At 51.2% G+C, this 23,806-nt stretch overlaps 8 protein-coding genes across 8 annotated transcripts; 2 read left to right on the top strand and 6 right to left on the bottom strand.

Annotated features, from left to right (window-relative positions):
* Positions 1 to 3,491: 3,491 nt before the first annotated feature.
* BJX68DRAFT_270648 (FAD-dependent oxidoreductase) lies at positions 3,492 to 4,481 on the bottom strand (the record flags this gene model as incomplete). Its single annotated transcript, XM_071046728.1, has 4 exons — positions 3,492 to 3,980; positions 4,071 to 4,109; positions 4,181 to 4,321; positions 4,389 to 4,481. 4 exons carry the CDS (start codon positions 4,479 to 4,481, stop codon positions 3,492 to 3,494), a joined length of 762 nt encoding a protein of 253 aa, XP_070895097.1.
* Positions 4,482 to 4,696: 215 nt separating this feature from the next.
* Positions 4,697 to 6,559, top strand: BJX68DRAFT_270647 (Alpha/Beta hydrolase protein; the record flags this gene model as incomplete). Its single annotated transcript, XM_071046727.1, has 6 exons — positions 4,697 to 4,868; positions 4,918 to 5,092; positions 5,168 to 5,209; positions 5,272 to 5,447; positions 5,505 to 5,752; positions 5,918 to 6,559. The coding sequence occupies 6 exons, from the start codon at positions 4,697 to 4,699 to the stop codon at positions 6,557 to 6,559; spliced, it is 1,455 nt and encodes a 484-aa protein (XP_070895096.1).
* A 1,522-nt stretch (positions 6,560 to 8,081) lies between these two features.
* BJX68DRAFT_270646 (uncharacterized protein) lies at positions 8,082 to 8,480 on the bottom strand (the record flags this gene model as incomplete). Its single annotated transcript, XM_071046726.1, has 1 exon — positions 8,082 to 8,480. One exon carries the CDS (start codon positions 8,478 to 8,480, stop codon positions 8,082 to 8,084), a length of 399 nt encoding a protein of 132 aa, XP_070895095.1.
* A 1,184-nt stretch (positions 8,481 to 9,664) lies between these two features.
* Positions 9,665 to 10,422, bottom strand: BJX68DRAFT_270645 (uncharacterized protein; the record flags this gene model as incomplete). Its single annotated transcript, XM_071046725.1, has 2 exons — positions 9,665 to 10,276; positions 10,321 to 10,422. The coding sequence occupies 2 exons, from the start codon at positions 10,420 to 10,422 to the stop codon at positions 9,665 to 9,667; spliced, it is 714 nt and encodes a 237-aa protein (XP_070895094.1).
* A 580-nt stretch (positions 10,423 to 11,002) lies between these two features.
* On the top strand, positions 11,003 to 11,289 carry BJX68DRAFT_270644 (uncharacterized protein; the record flags this gene model as incomplete). The annotated part of the gene is made up of 2 exons (XM_071046724.1): positions 11,003 to 11,190; positions 11,247 to 11,289. 2 exons carry the CDS (start codon positions 11,003 to 11,005, stop codon positions 11,287 to 11,289), a joined length of 231 nt encoding a protein of 76 aa, XP_070895093.1.
* Positions 11,290 to 13,047: 1,758 nt separating this feature from the next.
* Positions 13,048 to 13,473, bottom strand: BJX68DRAFT_244716 (uncharacterized protein). The gene has a single exon (XM_071041365.1). It carries the CDS (start codon positions 13,289 to 13,291, stop codon positions 13,052 to 13,054), a length of 240 nt encoding a protein of 79 aa, XP_070895092.1. The 5' UTR covers positions 13,292 to 13,473; the 3' UTR covers positions 13,048 to 13,051.
* A 591-nt stretch (positions 13,474 to 14,064) lies between these two features.
* BJX68DRAFT_167145 (uncharacterized protein) lies at positions 14,065 to 15,412 on the bottom strand. Its single transcript, XM_071036981.1, has 2 exons — positions 14,969 to 15,412; positions 14,065 to 14,905 (listed from the first exon to the last, which is right to left on the bottom strand). The coding sequence occupies exons 1-2, from the start codon at positions 15,107 to 15,109 to the stop codon at positions 14,279 to 14,281; spliced, it is 768 nt and encodes a 255-aa protein (XP_070895091.1). The 5' UTR covers positions 15,110 to 15,412; the 3' UTR covers positions 14,065 to 14,278.
* Positions 15,413 to 21,118: 5,706 nt separating this feature from the next.
* On the bottom strand, positions 21,119 to 23,059 carry BJX68DRAFT_278367 (GMC family oxidoreductase; the record flags this gene model as incomplete). Its single annotated transcript, XM_071048517.1, has 3 exons — positions 21,119 to 22,547; positions 22,603 to 22,685; positions 22,748 to 23,059. The coding sequence occupies 3 exons, from the start codon at positions 23,057 to 23,059 to the stop codon at positions 21,119 to 21,121; spliced, it is 1,824 nt and encodes a 607-aa protein (XP_070895090.1).
* Positions 23,060 to 23,806: the final 747 nt, after the last annotated feature.

The following is a 23,806-nucleotide window of genomic DNA, read 5'->3' as shown; positions in this document are numbered from 1 at the left end:
AGATGTCAGGATAGATGTCAGGATAGATGTCAGGATAGATAGAGGAGATGTTCCAAGACCACTCAACCACCAGACCGGAGCGTGTAAATAGCAGATAAATGGCAGATATTGGCAGCGCAGAGTAGATGAAAAGCAAAGAAAGTATCTCATGCCGAGCCAGCCGCTCAGGCGGAGCACGTAAATAGCAGGAAATGATAACAGATGATAGAGATGGTGGAAGAGATGGTAGAGATAGAAGAGATGGCGGTAGATCATAGTAGATGGCAAAGATCCCCAGGCCCATCCCTCCACCCATCCGAGCGTATAAATGGCAAATAGATCACAGAATAAATGGCAGAATAAATGCCAGACATACATTGAAGATGTCCCAAGCCTGCCTAACCACCCAACCAGAGCAATAAATGGCAAGTAGAAGGTAGTAGATCAAGATAGATGTCAAAGAGATAGCAGGTAGATGGCAGATAGATGGCAGATAGATGGCAGATAGATGGCAGATAGATGGCAGATAGATGGCAGATAGATGGCAGATAGATGGCAGATAGATGGCAGATAGATGGCAGATAGATGGCAGATAGATGGCAGATAGATGGCAGTGTAGATTGACGAGATAGAAACAAATGTCACTATGGGCCAGTACACTTGCCGCGCTGCTACACCACCTGCTAAGACGAGGGCTAGCCCGTAGGCCTGCCAACACCCTTAGCAGGAAAGCCAGCAACAAGGCAAGTATAACCAGCCCTGGCCCGGCCCCCGCCCTCCCACCGCGGCCGGGCCCATCATGTGTGTCGGGGTTGTATCTAGAAAGATGTGAAAGCCTGTTAGCCTGAAGCTCATCCAGAGACCAGTTAGATCAAAGACTCACCTATATCAATGCCGAAGCGATGTAGTGTCGAAAGAGATAGAAAGAAAAACATTACCCAGGCCGACACGCCGCCGCGCCGACGTGCAACCTGTCAGAGACGAAGGCTAGCCCGCAGGCCCGCCAACACCTCTGCAGGTGTCACGACGACGAGACGGTAACATCGGCCTGGGGGCCCGGCCGCTCCCAGCCCGCCCACCTGGACCGGGCCCATCACGGACTATGTCGAGGATCGATGTGTGCCGTTAGTCAGAGTCACTAGCCAGGTGGATTGGACACTTACCTATTCGACTCCAAGAGTCTAGTACCCATGCCCGCCCAGCCACCCAACCAAGGCACGGAAGAAGATGTCGACTGACCTAGATAGTTAGCTGACACCTAGACAGTAAGCCACTAGATGGTTAGTTGCAGCTTTGACAGTGGTAGATCACCTAGACAGTTAGTCCCTAGATAGTTAGTCTCTGTATGATAGTGTAGATCCCCTAGTTAGTCCCCTAAATGTCAGTCGCAGTATGAATGTGGTAGATCACCTAAAGGTTAGTTCATTACAGGCCGACACACGCGCCCCGCTACGCATCCCACCTGCCGAGGACGCAGGCTAGCCCGAAGGCCGACCAACGCCCCTGCAGGCGTGATGGCAGACGAGACGAATGCATCGACCTGGGTCTGGCCTTCCCACCCGCCCACCGTAAGGCCAGACCGCGCAGGCCAACACCCTCTCCCTCGTTGACACCCGACCTGTCCAGAGGCGAAGGCTAGCCCGGAGGCCCGCCATCGCCCTCTGCAGGTTGAGTGGCAACGAGACGAGTGTGTTGGCCTGTGCCCGGCCACCCGCCCGCCCGCCAAGGCCGGGCAATCACTGTGTGTTGGGTGTTGGGTGCTGTGAGGTTGGTTAGTATGGAGCCCTGGTTAGATGGGGAGATACCTTTTTCGATGCTGGGGAACGATGCCCAGGTAGCCAGGAGCTGAGCGAGGGAAGAGACGAGTTGCGTGTGCAGAGAGAGTCTGTAGACGTGTTAGAGTGGCTTACCATGCACGAGGACTCTACAAAGATGAGACATGCCCGTCTAAACAGATCGACAGGGCAAGAAGGTGAAGTGGTGAAAACGGTGTAAGAGGAAGAGAACGAGGAGGGAAGACGGGGGGGGCACCGAGGGTATAAATACCAGCAGAGAACTTAGACTGTAACTGAGTTTTGCCTCTCTGTATAGTCATTGTGCTGTCATTGTATGCTTGCTCGGAGGATGCCTGCAGCAAGGGGGTGGCGGCTATATAAGCTTTTTAACGAAGGTTTTCCGCGCCAGCGAACAGCATCATTGTATGCTTGTTCGGAGGATACCTGGAGCAAGGGGGTGGCGGCCATATAAGCTTTTCTGAAGAAGGTTTCCGCGCCAGCAAATGTCGAACCCTCTCAACACATCATCACACTAACCAGTCCTCAGAATACAGCGTTTCAATTATCCATGTCCATATTTGACGCCGTTCCAGCTGTATGAGAGGAAAAATGGTCGAGAATATCGTCGCCGACATATGGGCCACACCTCGTCGGAGTCACGTGATCTAGATCAATCATCAGCAAAGCCCTAACTCCGAGCAAAGTTATCCCATTTTGCCACCCGGCTCTCAACCCGCAAGGTTTGTTGTTCAAAGTTTTCCAGTCAGAAGTGTCTTCTATTCATATTATTTAGCTTTTAGTTACGTTGTGTAAGCTGGCTAAGGAGCCTAACAGGAATCCCTCGCTTTGATGGGTCATAATGACTTGCACTCGCGACTTAGGCTGTGATTATGTCTACGTTCATGGGGACCGGATGTACAGAAGTCTCTGTTGTTTAGGAGTTTTAAATTCACAGGCCGCATTCTTAGTATCCACAAAATTGAGTAATGCTATTATTGGGCGCTCTTCCAATAGCTTGCCCAGCCAGTGGCAAGACCAAGGAGCGAGACCGTCCATGAACTCTTGAACTGCTATGTTCGACCTTCCACAGAGATAAACATCACCATTCAGTCAAGGCTTTACGTAGAATATATAGTACGAAATAGTCTAGCACCAAGGGGTAACTATGGCAAGCCCAGCCATTACAACTCGCTTAAAGCCCATGCTCCCTGCTACCGCGCGCATATATGTAGGCCAAGTATCAAAGAACGGCCAAACCAGCCGATTGATCGTCGCCGGGCCGGCATCCTGGAGTATCCTGAAGAACGAGTCCTCGTACCGAACCGCCTCCGGCGATGAAGGGGCTGCCTGCACGGCTTGTTGGTGGCGGTGGTGGGATAGACAATCGACTGGAAGACACGGCGGTGCTCGTCCTAGTACAGCGTCAGCAGCTCGTCGGAACGAGACTCCGCGACAATCATTATGAAAGCTTCGGATAGGACTCGGCGTCGAGGAGGCCAGTGCTTATGACCACTGGCCCCACAGGGCTGTCAAGGACGCGGTCAGTTATTGATGTCCGGTTCAAATGGTTTGTTGGCTTTGAGAGGAGGGGAAGGGAAAGGCAAGGCTTCCAAAGGCGAAGAGAGCGTGAGGATGCAAGTGCACTGCATCGCCCGCTAGAACGCAACGACCACGTCGCATTGTGGGAACCAGACGTTGGTGGATGCGGTATACGGCACGCTGGGTGATTTTAACCTGCTACAGGAGCGGGCCTACCATGATCTCCTTGTAGTAGTTGCGGAGGTTCTCTTCGCTGAGTAGCTCATCGTCGGACCAGGGGTCGCCGGACAGAACCATCATGGTGTAGCGCCATAGGCTGGTGGTGTTGAGATGCGGCGGGGTCAATGGGGTGAGGATGGTCGGTGTATCTGTTCCGACGACGTAGCAGGTGTGGTACACTGGGTCTTCGCTGTTGTCAAGCAGGACGTCCGTGGAGATCAGCCGTTCGGGCCAGGTGTGGCCTAGACAGGGCATGTTGAGCAGTTGGCGGGTCTGGGACTTGCTGCCGTCCGAGCCGACGAGGTACAAAGCTGTGTTGGTTGAGACCAGGTCGGTGACCGGGTTCCTTAGCGTGATGGTGACCCCGTCCTCCCCACGTTCTGTGATCGCCTCGACGGCGGCTTGGAAGTGGATGGTGCCGAACCCCGTAGCCAACGCCTCGCGCAGGATCAGCTGGGTTAGCTCCGACTGGTGCAGGTTCTAGAGGCCAGACGGATACGCGCAGCAAGGGTCCGTCGGGTCGCTCAGGGGTAGGCCTGCAGTCCTCTCGCCATGGACCTTGCCGTGGCCAGTGGCGTCGTCAACCGACGGGGTACGCTAGGAGAGACTGGACGTCAGGAACCCGGCCTCTCGCAAGAGCTCATACAGCCAGTGTTCTTGAAAGTAACCTGCGCTGCCCCGTTGTAGTCCACGGCTCGTGGAGTGTAGGGAAGCGCGGGCTCCTTCTCGAGGATTGTGACGGGAGTCCCCTGCTTACCCACCTGATAGGCCACAAAGCATCCGACAGGCCCGGTACCGACAGCAAGAATCTTTGTGTCATGTGCTTAAGGCATTTGGTAGTTGTAAACAAGATACAGAATAGTGAAACGCAGGTACGAAGGGATCTGGTAGTGAGTAGCGGAGAAGGGTAAACGTGTCGGGGAAGACAGTAAAGGGGCCGATATACATATATCCAGCAGGAGAGGACATTCTCACAGGATCGCGCACTGTGATCAGGGGTAACCGAGAACGCAAGCAGGCGGCCTGTCCGCGGGGCTCCCACACGGAAGGAGCGATCCCCATAACTTTCGGAAGGTGCATGGGTACTCCTCCACCAGCAACCTGCGGATTCCTCCTTACTCTCCCTCATCCTTGAACTCTTTTGCTTCCTTGTACAATCCAGTTCATGCCCCGCAAGCAGCAAGATGGCTGAATGTATCAACCCTCTTCTAGGCACCATTCGTGGCAGGCGGACAGACAGTGTCGTCCAGTTCCTCGGAATCCCATACGCAACCATCAAACAACGCCTGGGGCCCCCGATTCCCATCGACAATCCCAGAAATGGAGCGAATACGTTGTGGATGCTACTTCATACGGGTACGCTTGTTCAATGTCCGCTGTCCGTTTATAGAAACGCTAATCGCAGTATCATGTCCTTCTAGGCCCGATCTCGTTGGCGCTGGATCCTGCACCGACGAGCAGGATCTCATCCAGCATCGATTGCCATACGACCCACTCATACAGTCGGTACTGGGCATGCTGAGACTGAACATTACTGTGCCCGTCACGAAGAAAGGATCGCAGTGGTGGCCCGTGATGGTGTTTGTGCATGGAGGCAATTTTGCAGGGGGGTCGCCGGTCTGACCCCAGAATGACCTGGCACGCTTCGTCCAAAGATCCCAGACGCTGGGAATGCCGCTTATTGGTGTTAGCATTAGGTAAAGACTGTGACGTATCGCTAGCTGTGCCCCCAAGTCCACGACTGACTGACAATCCGTAGCTATCGGGTTGGGCCGGCTGGATTCTTGACTTCTGAGGAGTTGAGACACCATGGTTTGACGGGCAACAACGGCTTGCGCGACCAGGCTGCCGCACTTCAGTGGCTGCGTAATCACCTCGAGAGATTTTGGGGCGACCCTGACAATATCACACTGGTTGGACAATTTGCCGGCGCCGGTGAGTCACACACAGGTATATCATTTGAGATGCCCAAGTTCTCACCCGACCGTATAGTATCCGGAATGCTGCATCTGGCCAGTAATGTACCATTGTTCAAGCGACTTGCCTGCTTGGGTGGACAGTTCCTCGCGGTACGGGCCCTCCCCGCTGAGGCGCATGAGGAGATCTACACGAGGGCAGTGCCCAAGTTGGGCCTTGAGAACCTGTCTCCCTCGGAGCGCGTCAGACGCTTTGCAGGCCTCAGCCGCGAGGAGTTACTCGATATTAGCTTCCTGCCCAGCTGTCCGATTATCGACGGCAAGGTGTGCACTGCTGCGCCGTCGTTCGCGAGCCTTCGAAACGGTAGTATACCACGAGACGGAGACAATGGTTGGTGATCTGAACTGTTTATCGGCGACTGTGAGTTTGACGTGAGTCTGCGGAATCTCGAGTAGTTGAGAAGGCCCTTTTACTAAGAGACAAGTTAGGCCTCAATTTTAGCTAGAGCCCTGGATCACCGCAGAGAAACAGTCGTGATAACCCGCTTCGTCGACAAGTTGAGGGCGGCAATCCCGGTCGCCCAACACCACCTGCTGGACGAAATTGTCCACGCTTATGGCCTGGGAAAACATGTGGAAGAAGACGAAGAGGAAGGCACGCACGAGAACACGGGCAGAAACGGCTTCCTCTGCCTGATCCACGACATCATGTTTTATGCACCGGCCGAAATAATAGCCAGCGCCTGGCCCGCCGGCCGCAGCTACCTGTACCACTTCAACGAGCCAAATCCCTGGCCAGGCCGCTGGCAAGGTCACGCTTCCCACCTGACGGACCTGGCCTTCCTGTGGCAGAACTACGAGGAGGCGTTGGCTCCAGTCTCTCGCCAGGTCAGCCGGCACTTCAGTGCCGACCTCATCTCCATCAACGGGCGGGGACCCTGGACGGCGTACCGCGCAGCTGAGAGCAGTCCGCCGATGGCACGCATTTATGGGCCCAGCGACAGCGGGTCTGTTGCTGGTGTGGCGGATGCGCGGTCTGGGGCTTGCGGCAGGCGCCCGTGCAACTGGAAGTTCATCGAGGAGATTGGGGCGGATCTACTGTATGATGTGGTTATGGGTAGTTTGTTGTGAAACAAGAAAGGGATGTGTATGTTTCTATTCCGGTACCCTACAGTAGTGGACGGGATTGGGCTTATATGGAGGTATGCTTAGAACCAAGAACTGCAAAGGTATCAGATATATTCGAGGGCCAGAAAAACCGAGTAGTCGCTGATGTTTCATTGTGAGTATAACTGTTAGGAAGTCAGACACGATGCCACCGCTCCAGATAGGGTCTCAAGTCTATCATTAAGAATTGCGTTATATAGGAAAGACTATCCCCACCGTGTTGAACAAGGGTCGGATGCCAATTCTCAGGGGCCCGATGGTGGTGGGAATGGGCCCTATGCCTTCAGCAAGACGGCCAGCGAGCGCTGCAATGAGTGCGCCTGGGTAGAGGCTCGATATGTGTTGGTTTTGATGTAGCACCTGTTTAGCTCAGAGACGGCAGCATCAAAGGAGGGCTAGATGAAACTCTCGGCCATGGTTACCCAGCGGGCTTGGTTGTCTAAGGAGTGGATTAGATCATTGGATGAGAAATCGCAGCGATAGTGCCCCAGTAATTTTTCCTGTAAAGTAATTAGCAATCATTGCAAGCTTCGTCTGAGTCGGTGGCTATCTTGCCCGAGGATCGCTCACTCCCACACATCTGCATAGACCGAATCGAGTGTCGAAGAGCGGTGGGGAGCAAACTGAAAGGAGACTGTTGCAGCTGTGCCAGAAAGGACCTCACAAGCGGCTATAAGACATGCACTAGTCACAGTTAGCATACTGCTGCCTTAAAGTGTCACCCGTGAGTAGGGAAGTCTGTCTTGATGCACTAACCGACTCTACTTTCATCTGGATCAACGAGCAAGACTTCAAGTGACTAGCTTTGTAATGCTGCTCATAGGCCGGGCTACATATCTAGACTGTCACAGACCAAAAAGCCAGCAGTAGATTGGGCAAGGACTTGAAGATGACTGGCGGAAAAAAAACAGGGGGAGAGGCTTGCACTGCATTGTACTATTATTATCCGAGAGAGACATGGTTCCCAGGTCGCCCTGTTTGCCAACGAGCAACAGCTGCTGAGGCAGCGTACGGGTCAGGCAAGCCTTGACCAAACATTGCTAATCACAGGAGTTCCACACCTACCGTGCAATGAGATTCAATTACTTATTCAGCCTTTATCATGAAGCTGGCACGTATGAAGCCGAGTTGTGAGAGTACACCAAGTCGCCATAACCATCGCACAAGCCTCAGCTGTCACTTGTGCGGGGTTGGATCTCTTGGACCCTTTTTTTTTTTGTTAACTCCACCTCAATTTGATACTGCGTAGAGACTGGTTGATCTACTTATCGAAGACTAGGGATTGAACGGGAAACGGAAAGAGGTCATAATCCTGCCAATCCGATACAATACTCAGCAGTCTGTTTTTGGTATCGAGCTGATGAACGAAGCTTGCAGGTCAATATGAACAATCGGGGGCCGCATATATGCGACAACATTCTGGACGGGAAACTGTGCCCCTTGGATATTCTGATTAAGAAAATCGGGATCCTTTACCACCTCCAATCTACAGGTCATTTCCACTTATGTTGTTGAAGTCCAGGCCGTCTGATCTAATAAGATCGAAGAGTGATTGACCCCATTGCGTGTCCATTGGCGGGATCCCATAGCCCTCCAGACCGAGGTCGGTCAGGTCTAATTCAAGCCCATCGTTCGGTGCCAGGCTGAGCGCGGCTTCCGGATGATTGCTGTCCGCCACCAGTGCCTCACTGGATGGATCGCCTAAATGGACGACTGATGTTTGATCCACCTGCTGTTTCGACTGGAGGAACACTTCAGCGACTTGGTAGAACGCGTGGCAGATGCTATGTAGCCGCTTCATTCCTTCGGATACATTGACTAGTGACTGGAGAGCATCAATGAGTGGTTTGAGAAGGCCAAGATCTCCCTGGTTCAAAGAGGTCATCACGCTTATGAAAACCACAAAGAAGGGGGTAGAGTTGCTATATAGCAAGCCCCAAGTGACGTATGTGGACTGGTGTCCGGGACAATCAAGGAACTGTGGAATGGTCTTCAGGTGACAAACCACACTCTGCCGAGCAGCGACCCATGACTCTATTCAGCAAAAGGTATTGCTTTCTGCTCTGCTTATTCTAATTGGATCAACCTTTGCTACTGGGCTGCCCCCGTTGCTGGCTGAAGTATCCTACCTCATTGATGCGAAGCAGAAAGAGCATCAAGGTATATTCGGGAAGCATGGAGCGGTAGCTCAAGGCTATGGATTGTTCAACTGCGCGTTCGCCGCTGGAAGCCTTGTTGGTCCCGTTTGGGCGGGTATGATTCGCGATGCATATGGCTGGGGAACAATGAGCTGGTCACTGGGTGTGCTAAGCAGCTTCACATCAGTTCCGACTTTGCTCTTTCTGGGTGGAAGCATTTATTCAAGATCATAGCAGGGGCATTAGGCTTTGCATGTGCGCACAGGGTCGTGCTAGATTCTTGCGAAAGAATACTGACTTCTCAGCCTGCGGCATTTCGGCGTTCGGGGTAGCATTCGATACAAGAGGTGGAGAAGCTGGGACGCTTGCCGAGTGTATTGGTATCTTCGCGGGGACCTGCAGCGCCACATACTTGGTGACAATGCTGGTATTTAACAGTGGAAGAACAGTGCGGGACCGGACAGGGTGGGAGACACCATTGAGGATAGAGCGGAAGCACACCCAGGATAATAGATAGGCACATTAAAACGGGAATGTACTTAGACTGATATTTATTGGTTGGGTGATTGCAAGTGCTATAGTAAACGAAATTAGCTCTTGCAGACGTTCAGCCCCCTGTTTAATCCTCTTCAAGTATTTACTGGGCGTCAAATCTGCGTCTTGTTCAGTGGCTTTTACTAAACCTAAGGATTTGAAACCACTTTCCATATTACTACATGCGGAAAGTAAGACGGGAGTTCATCGTCTGTGGGACTATTACCAGATACAATAGCACCATGAAACTGTAGTCTACCGGGGCGTGATTGGAAAACCAGCGGGAAACGCTGGCTATAAGGAAAATAGCTATACTCAGAAGGCGTAGTTGTGCGAAGAAATTGCCGGAATTAGGGGTGTGGCCGGAAGGGGTGCGTTCCCAAGTCCTGGACAGTAACTACAGTTCTAGAGAATCAGCCCGATCATAACCAGGGAGGTCAGGGCCAGTAGGGCCGCCGAAAGCCCGCCGGAGGGACCTGTCATAGCACGCTCTGTCGTCTAGTTTCTTAGCAAGGGTTTCATCGCGTTGTCGGGACCAAAACCCTGCGAGCTCATGATGGCATTCAAAGGGAGAAGGCCCGGCCTTTCCCTCTATAAGTGGGAAAATCTTGTTGTCAAAAATCCAGCAAAGTGCGAATGTTGTTGTTACCAGTGCAAGTCCATACCAGTATGCCCCAGACCACCAGGCCTTTCCGAGTACACTAGATAATGTCGTACCTCGCGATAGTCGTTTCTCCTCTGCTTTGAGGATAGTCATGAAGTCTTCCTGAGCGCTTTCAAGCTTCTCCGGAGGAATTTCATCCACAAAGTGGCCTGCACTGTCACACACGAAGCAGTGTGGCAGCCGGATCATTTCGACGGCAAGAGCACTTCCCCATTCTAGGTCAAAATCTTGAATTACATCTTGTGGTTCCAATCTCTCGAAGCAGGTAGGAGATTTCTTATCGAATCGCCGAGCAACTCTGCTGTAGCGGACCCGGTAGCCTATTGCGACATTGACTTCTTGGACCTGATGCGTCCGTACAGAACATCGCATGTCTCCCCCGGCAGTACCTCGCGTATTACCAGCGCATCCTTTTCGCTAAAGGGACCTGTGAGTGGTTGATCCTTGTCGTTCAGAATATTGCAGGAGACACCCTCAAATTCCATGGCCATGGGTTCCTCGATTTTAAAGCGAGCAACAGGTACATGTTCCCATTCCCCTTGCATGGCTTTTCTTCTGGGCGGAATCTTTGAGGGCGAAAGCTCTGACATAGTAGGTTGATTATGGATAGATTGTGGTTGGCAGTGGGGGATAAGCGTTTTGGAATGTAATCCGGTATGTTATTATTATCACATATTAATCTACCAGGTAATGCTACTTACCTTTAGATGGGCTGCAAATAGAGAACGTATGTAATGATGCACTTTGCTCCAGATTAGCACAGTCGAGGAGCCCCATATCTAGAGCGGGGGCATCACATGATATCATCCAGAGCGGGGTTTCTTGACCAGGTATAATAGAAGAAATATAGATCCAGGCTCATCGGCCGACATTAGTCACGAGTTCCCAAAGACCACGGGGCAGCCCCTCTTTTCACCATTCAAAGCCAGTGCTTCATGTCTACAGTTACGACATTTGCAAGCACAAGGTGAGCAAAGCAGCTATTTAAGCCTGTATCCTGTCCTATAAAGCTAATTGACAGTTTCTGTTCAGAGGAAGGCGGCTGACTCAACCAGCATTCCCTAGCTCAAGATGGCCTTGAACAGGTCGCGAACGTGCCATGTCACAATCCTCCACCCCTCAGATGCCTTACTATCAACAATGGACAATCTCATTCTTTTAACACAAGAAATAGTCGCGAATTCACAACCTACAAACCCCGCGCAGAGGTTCGACCTCCCTTCAGCTTTTGACCCAGTGGTTGAGGAGGCACTGAAGCTGTACCAAAAGGTTTGAACTAGTCTAGTTACTATTAGCTTACTCTAATCCTTTATAGGCAAAAGACCTACAAGAACCACCTCGAATATCAACCCACCTAGCAGTGCTCCAAAAAAGTTCGTATATTGGAAGAATTCACGACGCCTTGGTGGTGCCCCTCGAGAAGGACAGGACAGTCATTGTTCGGGACGAAAGCGGGAGCAACCAGGAAGTTGATTGGGTATGGACAAACATCCTCTTTGTTGAACGCCTTACATATATAGACGTCGCGGAAGGTCAAAGGGTGGGAGCAGTCATAGTGCATTTTCCTAGACAGAGACCGCAATAGGAGGGATTGATTCTGAAAAATCATTAGGGTTAGTTCTCTGCTATGTGTGCAGATTTACCTTTTAGTGTCTCAGATCTCAGCTCAGCTCGGGAGTACTCTAAATTTAAGTGAATCATCCAGAGTCTCTAACTACCTGTGGGGGTTGTCTAAGAGTCCAAATATTCTATATGAGGATATGATACCATGTGCAAATTAGAGTTTGCTATAGAGCTCATTTCTTCCATGATAAATGGCCGTGTCTGTTCAAATTTTGCCCAGGAGTCCAGGCCGGTTCTGGATTCTCTATAACAAGAGGTTGTTGCCACAAGATTTAGACTCGGCAAATAGTCCATGTTCTCTATAGCGCAGTGCTGTGTTTGATCAAAGCTCGCCCAGGAATCCAGGTCGGTTCTAGATTCTCCATAACAAGGGGCTGGTGCTCCAAAATTTGAACTTGGCATGTAGTCCATGCTATTAACGTATGGCTGTGTTTGATCGAAGTTTGCCCAGGAGTCCATGTCGGTCCCAGGCTCTGTATAGAATGCAATGCTGGGAGTGGATTCAGCATATATCCTATGCCTTTCAGCGTGTTAGCCTCGGCGCCATAGAAGGGCGATAATACACCAAGACCTTCAGGGAGGCCTAGTTGGAGGTGTTGTAGTAAAGAGGCGCCTAGAGTCAAAGTGGTCAAATTTTCAAGAAATTCAGCCCAGGTGTCGATGTCCCCATCCACCAGAGTATTCTGAATCAGACGCTTGTTGTTAAAGCCAGTTTCACTCAGGCCCGATTGGACTCTGGAGTTGATTAAGCCAGGCGGCACACTTTTATCCTTGACTCCACTCTCCAGCGAGGAATCAATTCTATCAGTGTTGGGTGCTTTTGGATTGGTCTTTTCCACTAGAAAGTGGCCAGAATGGCAAGTTGTCCATTACTTTCCTCTGTCGGTTTAAGGGAGGTGCTGCCATGCGACACTTTCACCCAATTCATCATTTCCTAGCTGTGTTCCTTTACCCTTCCCACATATGTTATCGTATATGGAGGTATATGCTTCCTGGGCCTGCTTTTGATGCTCACTACTAGATATATGTCGTACGTATGCGTCCAATGCCTCGATATCAATCTCATCCAGGCCAATTTTCTCGAAACTAATAGCATAAGCTTACAATTGTAGACAAAGATAATGTGCTCTGGTGTTATACACTTGTTTGTGGCATTCTTGAAAGGGGCCAGAATACACTCTTTAGGGAGTAAGGGCCATTTCGCTCCCCACCATTGTAGGTACTGCTGCGGAAGACTTTTTGTGCTTGTTAAGAGACTTCCCGCACAACATCTCGAACAGCACCGGTGAGATGCTTCATAGGGCCAATTAGCAGCTCGGAGGATCTTTCCATCTCGCTTAAATTTTCCAATCGCTCCATTTCCTCCTCCATCATATCATTAAGGATAACCAGAGAAACTCGGCGTTGCAAGGGTTCCCTAGTCCAGGCGGGTTTCATGCCGTTATCTTTACAGGCCTGCCTTTTCCTAGCCTTTCTCCGGCTAATTACGTTCTATTTCTAGGGGTCCCCTTCGGAATCAAGCACATGACGTAAAAACTCAGTTTTGGTGCTGAAAGACCTGCCCCAGAACGCTGTTAGGTCTATAGCCCAAGTTCTCCACATTCGAATGATCTCCTCAGCGGAGTACTCCAGATTCATTATCAACGCAGTAAGTGGCGTTACCTGTATGTCTGATAACTGTTTACCATTCTTAGCCTTCCAACATCGAAACCAACTACCTGCGCCCTGTTCAGGCATGGCTGAACTACAAAGGGGGTAAAGTTCTCCTGGCTCGGGCGGATTTGTGTCACAGTATACCTACCGTGTTGCCTGGCAGCTGTGAATTTTTAAATCTTAGCAATATTCTTTAACAAAGTAGAGCAAATTCTGAGACCAGACGATAGGCGGAGGTGAAGGTGAAGGCGAAGTTGAAGCGGCTTGATAGATATGTGGAAGAAGGCGAAGATGGTCTTTTGTTTCTCACCTGCTTAATCCCCGCAGTAGTCACGGGTTGCCAAGAAGGGATCAAATAAGCCGGGCCATGCATGGACAATTTGCTAGCCCAGCAACTCGTTGCGATTCCACTATTTTGATCACCATGCGCTTGTACTTGGAGTTATTAATTCTTCGCGCCCTCATGTGTATTACTGCGACTAAATCCGTCTACTTGAGCCTTATAAGCTACATAACGTGGTTGTGTACTGAGGCCCTTAAACGCCTACAAGGAGATTGGATGCTGGCTTTGGCCATCCTATATAATCAAAAAATTCGGCTAGCGCTGCTAGCGCACGAGAAAGTCTATGCAAGAGCCTGTATTTCTCTAGAAAGAGATAACGCTGGGTGCAGGCCAGAGAGTGCAGCTCTTGAAACGAGGCTAACAGAGACCAGTACATACGTTAATTCCTGACTTGCTAATGGCTTACTCGCGCCAAGAGGGCCCTGCATAAAGGAATCAGGTCGAAACGCGCGTGGGAAAGATACCTCTCTGTGGACAGCCTATGCCCACCCGGGCGGATAAAAGTTATTAATTTGCTATTTTGTCCGACTTCTGTTATTGTACCACCATCGCTCTATCGCTCTTCTGGTTCTCCCTGGGTGTCTTCGGCTAAATATCCTATATATTTCAGACCAGTTCCGTGGCCTGCCCCTTCTAAGCTCTATCAAATACTCCATCTCTTTGACAGACCACGGCCTGTATATGCACGGTCTCTCTCGCTCCAGGCACTGAAGGCTATACTCGCGTTGTTAGATTCGTGATAAAGGACCAGGCTTAACCCTAAACTCGGCCCCAGACACAGAACCAGACTCATGACCAGATTCATGACCAGACTCATGATCAGACTCATGATCAGACTCATGATCAGACTCATGATCAGACGCATGACCAGGCTCACGACCGGACTCCGGACCAGACTCAAGGTGCTGAGTTTGTGATGGGATTTTGCATTGTCGGACTCCGCGCTTGAGGAGAAAACCCAAGAATCTTAGTTGCTCGCTGAGTGGAGCAGACTCAAAGTGCAATTGTAGGTCCGAAGGGGGTTCCTTCTTTGAAGACCTCGGTGTAACCGAGTCATCCGACAGATTGGGGAGCTGTTGCTTCTGCTTTCGTTTCTGTTTGGTGATACCGCGGCTCCTCCTGGGATCAAGGGATTTGGACGTGATACCGCAGCTCCTCCTAGAATCAAGGGATTTGGACGAGCTAGGACGATTGAGAGGGCAGTTGTCGTCAGAGACACCATCCTCCTCCATGGGTTCATAGGCTGGAGTGAGAGGATTGCTGTAATGACTGTCTGAATCCTCAATCGGATCATAGAGACTATAGTCAGAGCTAGCTACACTTGGAGATGATGCACTGCTCTCTGAAGAATATCTCTAAAAGATTGATTAAGAACATCAGTCCTCGCTGTAGGTAACACTATCTCAGAGGGGACTTACTTCATTTGCGTTCTGTCGAGTTTGGAAGTAGGGTGCTAGACCGCAAGTGTCTTGTAGTTCGAGGCGGGTGTAGTTCGTCCTGATCATCAAGGGGCTTGATTGATTCTGTCTCTGACAATTGCTTTTGTGCGACACTAGCATTGTCTTGATTCTCAAGGCAATGGGTTCTGTCAGAATAAGGCTCCGTGTCTGGCTCAGGTGTTCTGCCTGCCGTTGTCTCTCGGCGGCAGGCAGTGTGGTACTTGTCGTCAAGCCTGCTCATGTCTGACTCTGGCGTTGTGTCTCGGTATGGATCCGTGTTGTCCCTAGCATGATGAGGGTGACTGTCTGGATGTTGTATTGTGGTTTGTGGGCGGGCGAAGTTTCTCTGAACACCTTTAGAGGGGATGGTTAGGTGTGGCATCGCATGTTGGGGAGGATTACCATTGCCCCGATTATCATGGCGTAGGGTTGATGCTGGGTCGGGCGTTGACGCCTGTGAGCCAAGAGTACTTTCTTGAGCATGTGGAGAGGGGATGGTTGGGTTCAGCATGGGTTCGCGGTGGAGAGTGTCGTCTTGAACACCAACCCGTGCACCTGGTCAGAGTCTGGCGTTGCGTTTCGTGAGGAGGGAGCTTGATCTTGAACATGCTGGTAGGGGATGACTGGGTCTGGCCTAGGTCCTCCAGGGAGATTAGCATTATCAGAACTATGCTGAGAAGGCGTGCCTGAGTCTGGTGTTGGGTCCCGTGAGCGCCGAATGTGACATCAAGCCCGCTTAGATGGGATGGCGGCACTTTCCCTCATATCTTGTAGGGTTCTCGAGCTCTCCTGACAATGTTCATGAGTGATGGATCGCTCTGGCCTAGAGACTGATGTCTGGCTGGGTGCGGAATCTGGATATGCACGTTTCTGTCGTAAATCCGTCCTGTCTCGAGTTGTTTCTGGTGCCCCCTTAGGTATATAGGCGCAGGCCTCAGTTGGTGGTCGTGAGAGAAGACTGCAATTTGGCGGGGAGTGTCGAGAATAGCGGTGTTTTGCCTTGGGCTTTTTCACCCCAGCATGGCGTTGGTTTGTTTGTGGAAATAGTTTTGCCTGGGTAGCTGGCCTGACAGCTTGCCCTTGAAAGGTTGGTGGCATTTTGCTTGGAAATCGAAACAGGTTTGGCAAGGTCAAGGACTAGGTAAAGGCTCCTGTAGTACGTATGACTTTGTGATAGGAGAGGAGAAATGGATACAAAGTGGGAGGCAAAATGGTGTCTGAGGGTAAGAACGCGTGTAGAAAAGAAAAGGTGTTGAAGGGAGATACTACTATGCCCCTGTGCTAGGAGAGTAGGTAACAGAGATAGATATAGGGGAGACAAACAGGTGTTGTAGGGAAACACTACTATAGGAGGTATGCCCTTGTGCTAGGAGAGGGGGATGGAAGTTGGAAGCAGGAGGAGTGGAAGGGTTCTACAAAAGCAACTGAGTATTCGTGGGCTTGACCGCCGTATTTATGTGGGCTAGGTGGCAAGGTCCAACCTGCAGCGTTTCTGGTGGTTTTCGAGTCCAGGCCACGCCTTGGGGCAACGCGTCCTTCATTTCGCTCAGGCCAGAATCCGTTGACCTATGGCAAAAACACCTCATCCTCCTTTCTTTCGCTTCGGCAGCAGGATCGAGGAAAAGCAGTGTTCTGGTTCCGGGACTGTAATGGGCGCAGGACACCGCATCCTATCAGGGGCCAAGATTAGCGGATTGTCCAAAGGTCAGGTCAGGATTGAGTCACAGAGCACCCGAAATAGGGGGCATTGCATCCTGTAATTACGTATTCCCGTGCATGAGGTGGCAAAGGTCAGCAGACTACTAGGAAACAAGGCAGGGTTGACTCACGCGAGGGAGAGGCCAGGTACCTGATCTCTTTCATCACTGTGGTGGGACAGCGTCTATGATCACGCCTTGATAAAAAAGAGGTTGACATTGAGGGAATTAGTAGTCCACGAAGTACCATACTCGCGAGATAACGAGTGTAGTATTTGAGGTGGTGTAGAGAAATCTCAGGGCAGGCCTGAGTTAGGGGGTCGAGATGAGAATTATCGGGTAGCGCAGCATATTGAGGCAATTATTACACAGTGGAAAGTGGGGCTAAATTAAATAAAATAGTCGGAAGGGGAATTAGAAAGAAAATAAAAATTAAGACGTGGCATTGTTGGGAGTGAAGGGAGACAAAAAGTGCGTGGTGGTTTCGAGACAGTGGTTGCGCTTATATAGTTCATAGCAAGGCAGCAACTAAAGGCACTAAAAGCGGCAAGTGGGTTACTAACACTAAGTGGTAGGTGTATTTCCACAAATGGATGGGTGGGCTGGGGGGCCATTCTGAGCCTTCTACCCACTATCAACCCAACCACCCGCCAAGACATGGTTCATAGAGAGTCTCGAGAGGCCAAAGCACCATGAGCCGAGCGTGTAGCATCCTATCAGCACGTCTCCAAGACAATAAAAGGGAGGATAAGTGCACTTACCCCACCCTCCCACCACTGAGCTCCCATGCCCTACCCTACCACCCTACCAAGGCCAGTCGTGTCGCTGCTCTGCTCGCTCTATTATCTATGTTAGTCTATTGTCTTATATTGCTCTAGTCTCGCTGTGTGTGAGATCATTAGCCACATATCATGTATAGAACGTAAATCGTACTCACAGGTTTAGCCTCAAAAGTCTATCTCCCAGGCCGATTCCCTGCCTCCCAACCAAGGCCTGTTGTTCCCCTGCTTGGCTTCTTGGCCAATTGATCATCTCGAAGGCAAAGTCAGTTCAAGATCTATCTACTTCAAGTCTGGCAAAGTACTTACAGGTTCGACCCGAAGGTTTCCCCGTCAGGCGCGTCCGTGCCTCTCAGCCAGGGCACGTATTGAATCTACACAATCAGTTAGTTGGCTGGCTAGTTCGTTGATGGGTCCATTGTCTCTATTCTATCTCTATCACTCTAGACGGCCTCTCGAGTGGTCAGCTCTATCCAAGCTAGTCCGGTAGAAAAGCAGTAACTTACATGGCCGGCATGAAGGTCTCGCCCCCAGGCCCATTCCCTGACTCCCAACCAGGGCCTGTTGAGTCTTGTGGTGGTCTCTTTTCTTCCTAGTCCCAGTCAAACTAGCTAAGATAAGCCAGGGAGAAGACTTACTAGCTCAGCCGGACGGCTTCTTCCTCAGGCCCTGCTGCTCGTCGTTCAGTGGCTTCCCCTCAGCTACCTACATGACAGTCAACTCGTCTCAATCTAAGGCAGGACAAGCACAACACTTACCAGTTCAACCCGATGGTCTCGCTCCCAGGCCTGTCTCGGAGGTCGATCCTCTCTGTCTCCTCTACAGCACGTTATATCAAATCTACAAAAGGTCCCAAAGCACTTACCAGTTCGACCCAGTGGCCTATCTCCACTCCGGCCTACCTAAAGCACAGTCATATCAAGTTTACCCAGTTCCATCAGATCACTTACCAGTTTGACTCAAAGGTCTCTTCCCCCAGGCCCATTCCCAGCCACCCTACCAAGGCCTGTTTTGCGCGAACCGAATGATGCTGTTCCATCAGTAGCAGGACGTGCGTTGCCATCTCTTACCATCCTCGAGGCAGACCGCTAAAATGACCCCGTAGGAAACACTCAATTAGCTTCAATCGTTGCAAACCAACAAAAATCAGTACTTACCAGTTCATTATAGTCGATGCGCCCCCAGGCCCATCCCAGCCACCCAACCTAGGCCTGTCGCTCGTCCGTTCGCTCGCTTCGATGGTCCTGTGGGTAGGCCAGACCTATCCCGCCCACCACACACTAGGTCTGACCTCTTCTGTTCGGTTCGTGAGCCAGGCCTATCCCGCCCACCACCACAAGGCGCTGGCTCTCTCGTCGGTCGGTCGGTCGGTCGGTCGGGAGTGGCGTGTCTCGTCTTCGCCCTCTCCGCTCCGTTGAGGATCCGTCGGTCTTCCTAGGATGCAGTTAGTTGGCTTTAGTCCATGTTGGAAGGGATACTTACTCGGTTTCTCGTATCGCTGCGCCCCCACAGGCCCATCCCTACCACCCTACCAGGGCCTGGTATGATGGAAGTCTGCTGCTCAGTCAGTTGGTCATGGTGCAATGTCAGCTAATACCCTTGTCTCCCCTCAACCCTTCACAAGGATACTCTAGCAGGTAGTTAGTTCACTTCACTCGATGACACAAGGATCACTTATCTGTTCATTGTCGTCGATGCGCCCCCAGGCCCGTCCCAGCCACCCAACCTAGGCCTGTTGCTCGATGGTCGATTCGTCGCTCGCTCGGATCGCTCTTTGGGTGGCCAGACCTATCCCGCCCACCACACACTAGGTCTGGCCATCTTCGGTTTGGTTCGAGAGCCAGGCCTATCCCGCCCACCACCGCAAGGCGCTGGCTCTTTCGGTCTCGTTTGGTTCGGTGGTTCGGTCGGGAGTGGCGTGTCGTCGGCTTCTCAGTAAACGCTAAGGCTATCGTCAAGGACCCCTATGACGAGTTACATCAGTTGCACCATGCAGGTCAGAGCGACTAGTACTCACATGGTTTGTTTCGGTGGTCGAGCGCCCAGGCCCGTCCCAGCCACCCTACCAGGGCCTGTTCGTGTCGTGCTTGTGTCTGTGCTGTGAAGGTGAGAGTAAGAGTAATAGTGAGAGGGGGAAGGGAAGCGGAGAGAGAGAAGACGATGGAGAGAGAGAAGATGGTGAAGTGAGAGAAGATGTAAAGAGAGATAAGACGTAAGAGTAAAGATAGAAAAAAGGAATGGGAGTTGGAGCGAAGCGAAGCGGAGAGGAGAGGAGAGAAGAAAGTAAAGGTAGAAGAAGGAGAGACTATCTAAAATAGGATACGTCAGTAGATAAAACAGAGTGAAAGACAATGGCTAAGCTGAGAAGAAAAGGCAAAGACACGCAGTGAAGACAGGCAGAACAAGCAAAACAAGGAAAACTGTCTAACGCAAGCAACACAAGACGAGAGAGGAAGAAAGCAGAGAAGAGAAAGAAGAGAGAGTAGAACAGAAACACCAAGAAACGCTATACTACAACGAAGACAAAGCAAGCACAGACAGGATATACCTACAGTATAAACTAGATAGTCTAGATAGGTGTAAGAGGGAAGAGAGCGAGCGCGCTCGGGGGGGCCTCGAGGGGGCATTTATGCCCCTCGACGCCCCTTCGATCTCGCTAAAGGTGCTAGCGTATCACTCTCTTTCCTCATTTCCTACTGGACGGTTTACCATGACTCCTAAGTAGCTTTACAAGGCAACAGTGCTTTATATTGGCCGGATCTATGAAAACGGTGATTAAGTTTGCGTTCGCCACCCCCTTGAACAAGTTGGGCTTTGGTTTGTTGGCCGCGGAATTAGGGTTTCGGCCAAACAGCTCCAGGCCTCGTTAGTGGCTCACTTGAAGGCTAAGCTTTCAGGGACGTCACCATGACAGTTGTTTCAGAAAGAAGGGTCCGCTGATTCAAGCAGTTCATTCGCTGGTGCTGCTTCGGTTGTTTCCACTGATCCTCGCTGCTTATTTGCTCGACCTACTAGATCAACCTTCGCTTGCTCTTCCAAGTTCCAGCTGTTGCCTACTGATCCTGACTGGCAATTCGCTAGTGCTCCGAGATCAGAGTTCTGCCTCGCTCTTCGAGCTATCTCTTTTAATTCTTAATACTTATTCGCTATTAGACTTTTGGGCTGGTTCCTCGAGTTGTTTCCCTTGATTCTGACTATTGATTAGCTAGAGCTACTAGCTTAGACTTTAACCCGGCTCTTCGAGCTGTTTCCACTGAACCTGACTGCCTATTTGCCGGTTCTACTAGTAGATCAAACCTTCGACCTTCTTCTTCGAGCAGTTTCTCTTGATTTGCCCGTTCACTTTGCTAGTACTATTAAATCAGACTTTCGGCTTACCCTTAGAGTTGTTTCTACTACTGATCATGACGAGACGTCTACATCTGCACTCGAAACCAAACTCCCTCGCCTGTCGAGAGTTTTCAAAGACAGAAATAGCAACGGTTGCATTACTCGCGCCGGATGAGGCTCGTAGCTTCAAGCAGAAACCTTGAGCCTGAAACACACTGACTATTATTAGGTACAAGTATAACATTAACCATAACCACCCACACTCTTCTCATCGCCCTTGGCAGCTCTATCTCCCACAAGGTATTATATCCCCCACTCTAAGTCTAGTTACCCTCTTCAATGTCGGCCGCGATCTTCTCTGCAATCATATAACACGCACTCTGCGGATGGCCAGGTGGCAACGTCGGGAAGATGCTCGCATCAACCACCCGAAGGTTCTTCACCCCAATAACCTTTGCATGTGAGTCAACGACCGCATTTGGGTCGGTCGCCTTGCCCATCGAGCAAGTTCCAGCCGGATGCCAAACGGGAACCATGGTCTGACGCACAAACTCTAAAATCTCCTCGTCGGATTGTACCTCCGCGCCTGGCTTGTATTCGCCTAGCGAGATGTCCATCCCCGCCCAAGTCTGACGTAGGCGCTTCACGGCGGCGATGGCGATCTCTCTATCTGCGGGATGCGTAAGGTAGCCAAGGTCAATCTCGGGAGCTGTCTTGATGTTTGAGCTTGTAATTGTAACGCTTCCACGGGAGAGAGGGGCGACGAGGGCTGCGGCGATTGTAGCATACTGTTGTCCGTCGAGGAGGAGTTGATCGAGGGCGCTGTGCCAGCCATCGAGGATTCCGTCCAGGCCGAGGTATTCGACCTCGGGCCAGTCGTCTGGGAACTGGTTGTTCAGAGCATCAATAGTGGTCTCGCTGAAGTTGCCTCGTAGACTTTGGGGGATCTTCTCCCAGCCGATAACACCGAATCCAGGAGCAGTGAGTGGACCCGTCCTCTTCAATGCGTAGTCTGCGAGGGCTTTCACGGCACCGGTCAGAGGGTGGACAATCAAGTTGCTGGCAGTCTCCACACCGACGCGGTGGACAACTCCAAAGATAACATGGTCCCACAGATTCTGGCCAACTCCAGGAAGATTCTTGATCACTGGAATATTGTACCGCTCAAGAGTTTGTTTTGGTCCAATCCCCGACACCATGAGTAGTTGTGGTGACTGGAACGCTCCTGCCGAAAGGATGACCTCCTTCCGTGCCTTGAGGGTGAACTTCTTCATGCCGGACTCAACCTCAACGCCAGTGGCAGTAGAAGTGCCCTTGTTGATGACAAGTTTCTTTGCCAGTGTGTGTGTATACACCTTTATTGACGTGGTGGCAACGGCTCTCTTCAAAAAGCTGGTCTGCGACGAGCTCCGTGCCTGTTCCTTCGGATCGATGCTAGTAGCCGCCCATGAGGAACCATTCAGGCTTCCACTGTTGAAATCAGCTCCCGGGTGAATACCAATCTTTTCAAAGCCAATTTCAACGTGCGTGGAGAACGGAGAGCCATGGTTGGGCCAGGTAACCTGAAGAGGCCCTTCTAACCCATTGTCAAATGCCTCCGCATTGTACGAAACACTGGCATTCGCCTGGCGCTTTGACATATCTGGTGGAGTGACCGTGCAGCTCTTTTTGAAAAATGGTAAGACTGCGTCCCAAGTCCAGGCGTCGTCTCCGGTAATGTCGGCCCACTGGTTGAAGGTGCCCTCTGTTCCACTAACATTACGAGTCAATAGGGGTCCAGACAGTAAGACAGATTATTGTGACATACCGATGGTAGACCATATAGTGCCTCGCCGATGTTCCTCCCAGCGTTTTACCTCTGGCGTAACGAAGCCGTCTATCGTTTCCTTCCTGCATCTCATTTAGCACGTCTTTCGCCGAAAGTGTTCCCGATAACTAGGAGAAGAACATACCGTGAGTGGCAGAGTGTTGAAGTTCCAATCGATCATCATCAGGCTATCTAAAGGACTGGTGCCTGTGCCTGCAGCTGCCGCGAAGCCCGGAATAACACTCATGAAGCCTCCTTCCATCTCATAATATCCTCCGGCTTCGACGACAGCAACACTTACACCGGAATTCTCCGCCAGCCTGGCAGCAATTGCAAGACCAGACGTTCCGCCACCGACGACAACATAGTCAAAGGTCGCATCTCCAAAAACAATGCCCAAAGTGGCAGACGGAAATAAGCACGAGAACGCAAGCAATGCAAACTTTGAGAGCCCCATGGCTTCGGAATCCCGTATTGCCGGTTCAAAAACGACGGAATGAGTGTATGGTTCGACTGAACCTTGCGACAAATGTCAAGTAAAGAACGAACGAGCGGTTGAATCTGCAAAGGAACGACAAACCGATCAACGGCAACGGCACACCGACGAGAACGAAGGACAGTGGGAATGGGCGAGCAGAAGTAGTCCATCGAGTTGTTTCAGACCCGGGGCTCTGGATCCGCGGCATCTCTGGCTCAGGGGAATCCGAAACAACACAACACCGAGCCCGTCATGGCATTCCGATATCGCGGAGTCGCTTCATTTCGCGAAAGCGAGTTCGTCATGTCGCCAATATACAATGCGCCCAGGGTCCCCTTTCACCTGCATCGCGGCCTGCGTCAATGTATGGACGGTTGATGGGTGGCTGAGACCGCAGGCTGGATCTCATTTCCCAGCAACAATGAGCGAGTCATCGAAGGGGTCTGGAAGGGGATCCGTGCGCTGACAATAAGGTTGTTCGGCTCAACCCCTCGTTTCCCAACACGCATGAACGGTGCCCATTTGCTGACCAGCGAACACCTGCTGATCCTGCCGCGGGAAGGATGCGCAGGATCAACACGAGGTCGAGGCTGGAACTGACTGTTCCCTGTTCGGATCTCTAAGCGAAACGAGACATAAACGAGATAGTATAACTCTGGGCAGGCCACGCGATCCGGCTCCAGATGAGGTTTTGCTGGCTGTGTTGATGGAGGACTTCGGGCCGCC

This window comes from Aspergillus pseudodeflectus (assembly GCF_044049435.1).
Source record: "Aspergillus pseudodeflectus strain CBS 756.74 chromosome Unknown BJX68scaffold_51, whole genome shotgun sequence".
NCBI lineage: Eukaryota > Fungi > Ascomycota > Eurotiomycetes > Eurotiales > Aspergillaceae > Aspergillus > Aspergillus pseudodeflectus.
Note: the sequence above shows the minus strand (reverse complement) of the source record. Positions and strands in the feature narration are given on the sequence as shown.

Coding starts and splice junctions, on each gene's coding strand:
- BJX68DRAFT_244716 (XM_071041365.1), bottom strand. CDS start 13,291: ATGCCTGAACAGGGCGCAGGTAGTTGGTTTCGATGTTGGAAGGCTAAG.
- BJX68DRAFT_167145 (XM_071036981.1), bottom strand. CDS start 15,109: ATGCTAGTGTCGCACAAAAGCAATTGTCAGAGACAGAATCAATCAAGC. Junction 14,906..14,968: donor CTCGACAGAACGCAAATGAA/GTAAGTCCCCTC, acceptor TCAATCTTTTAG/AGATATTCTTCAGAGAGCAG.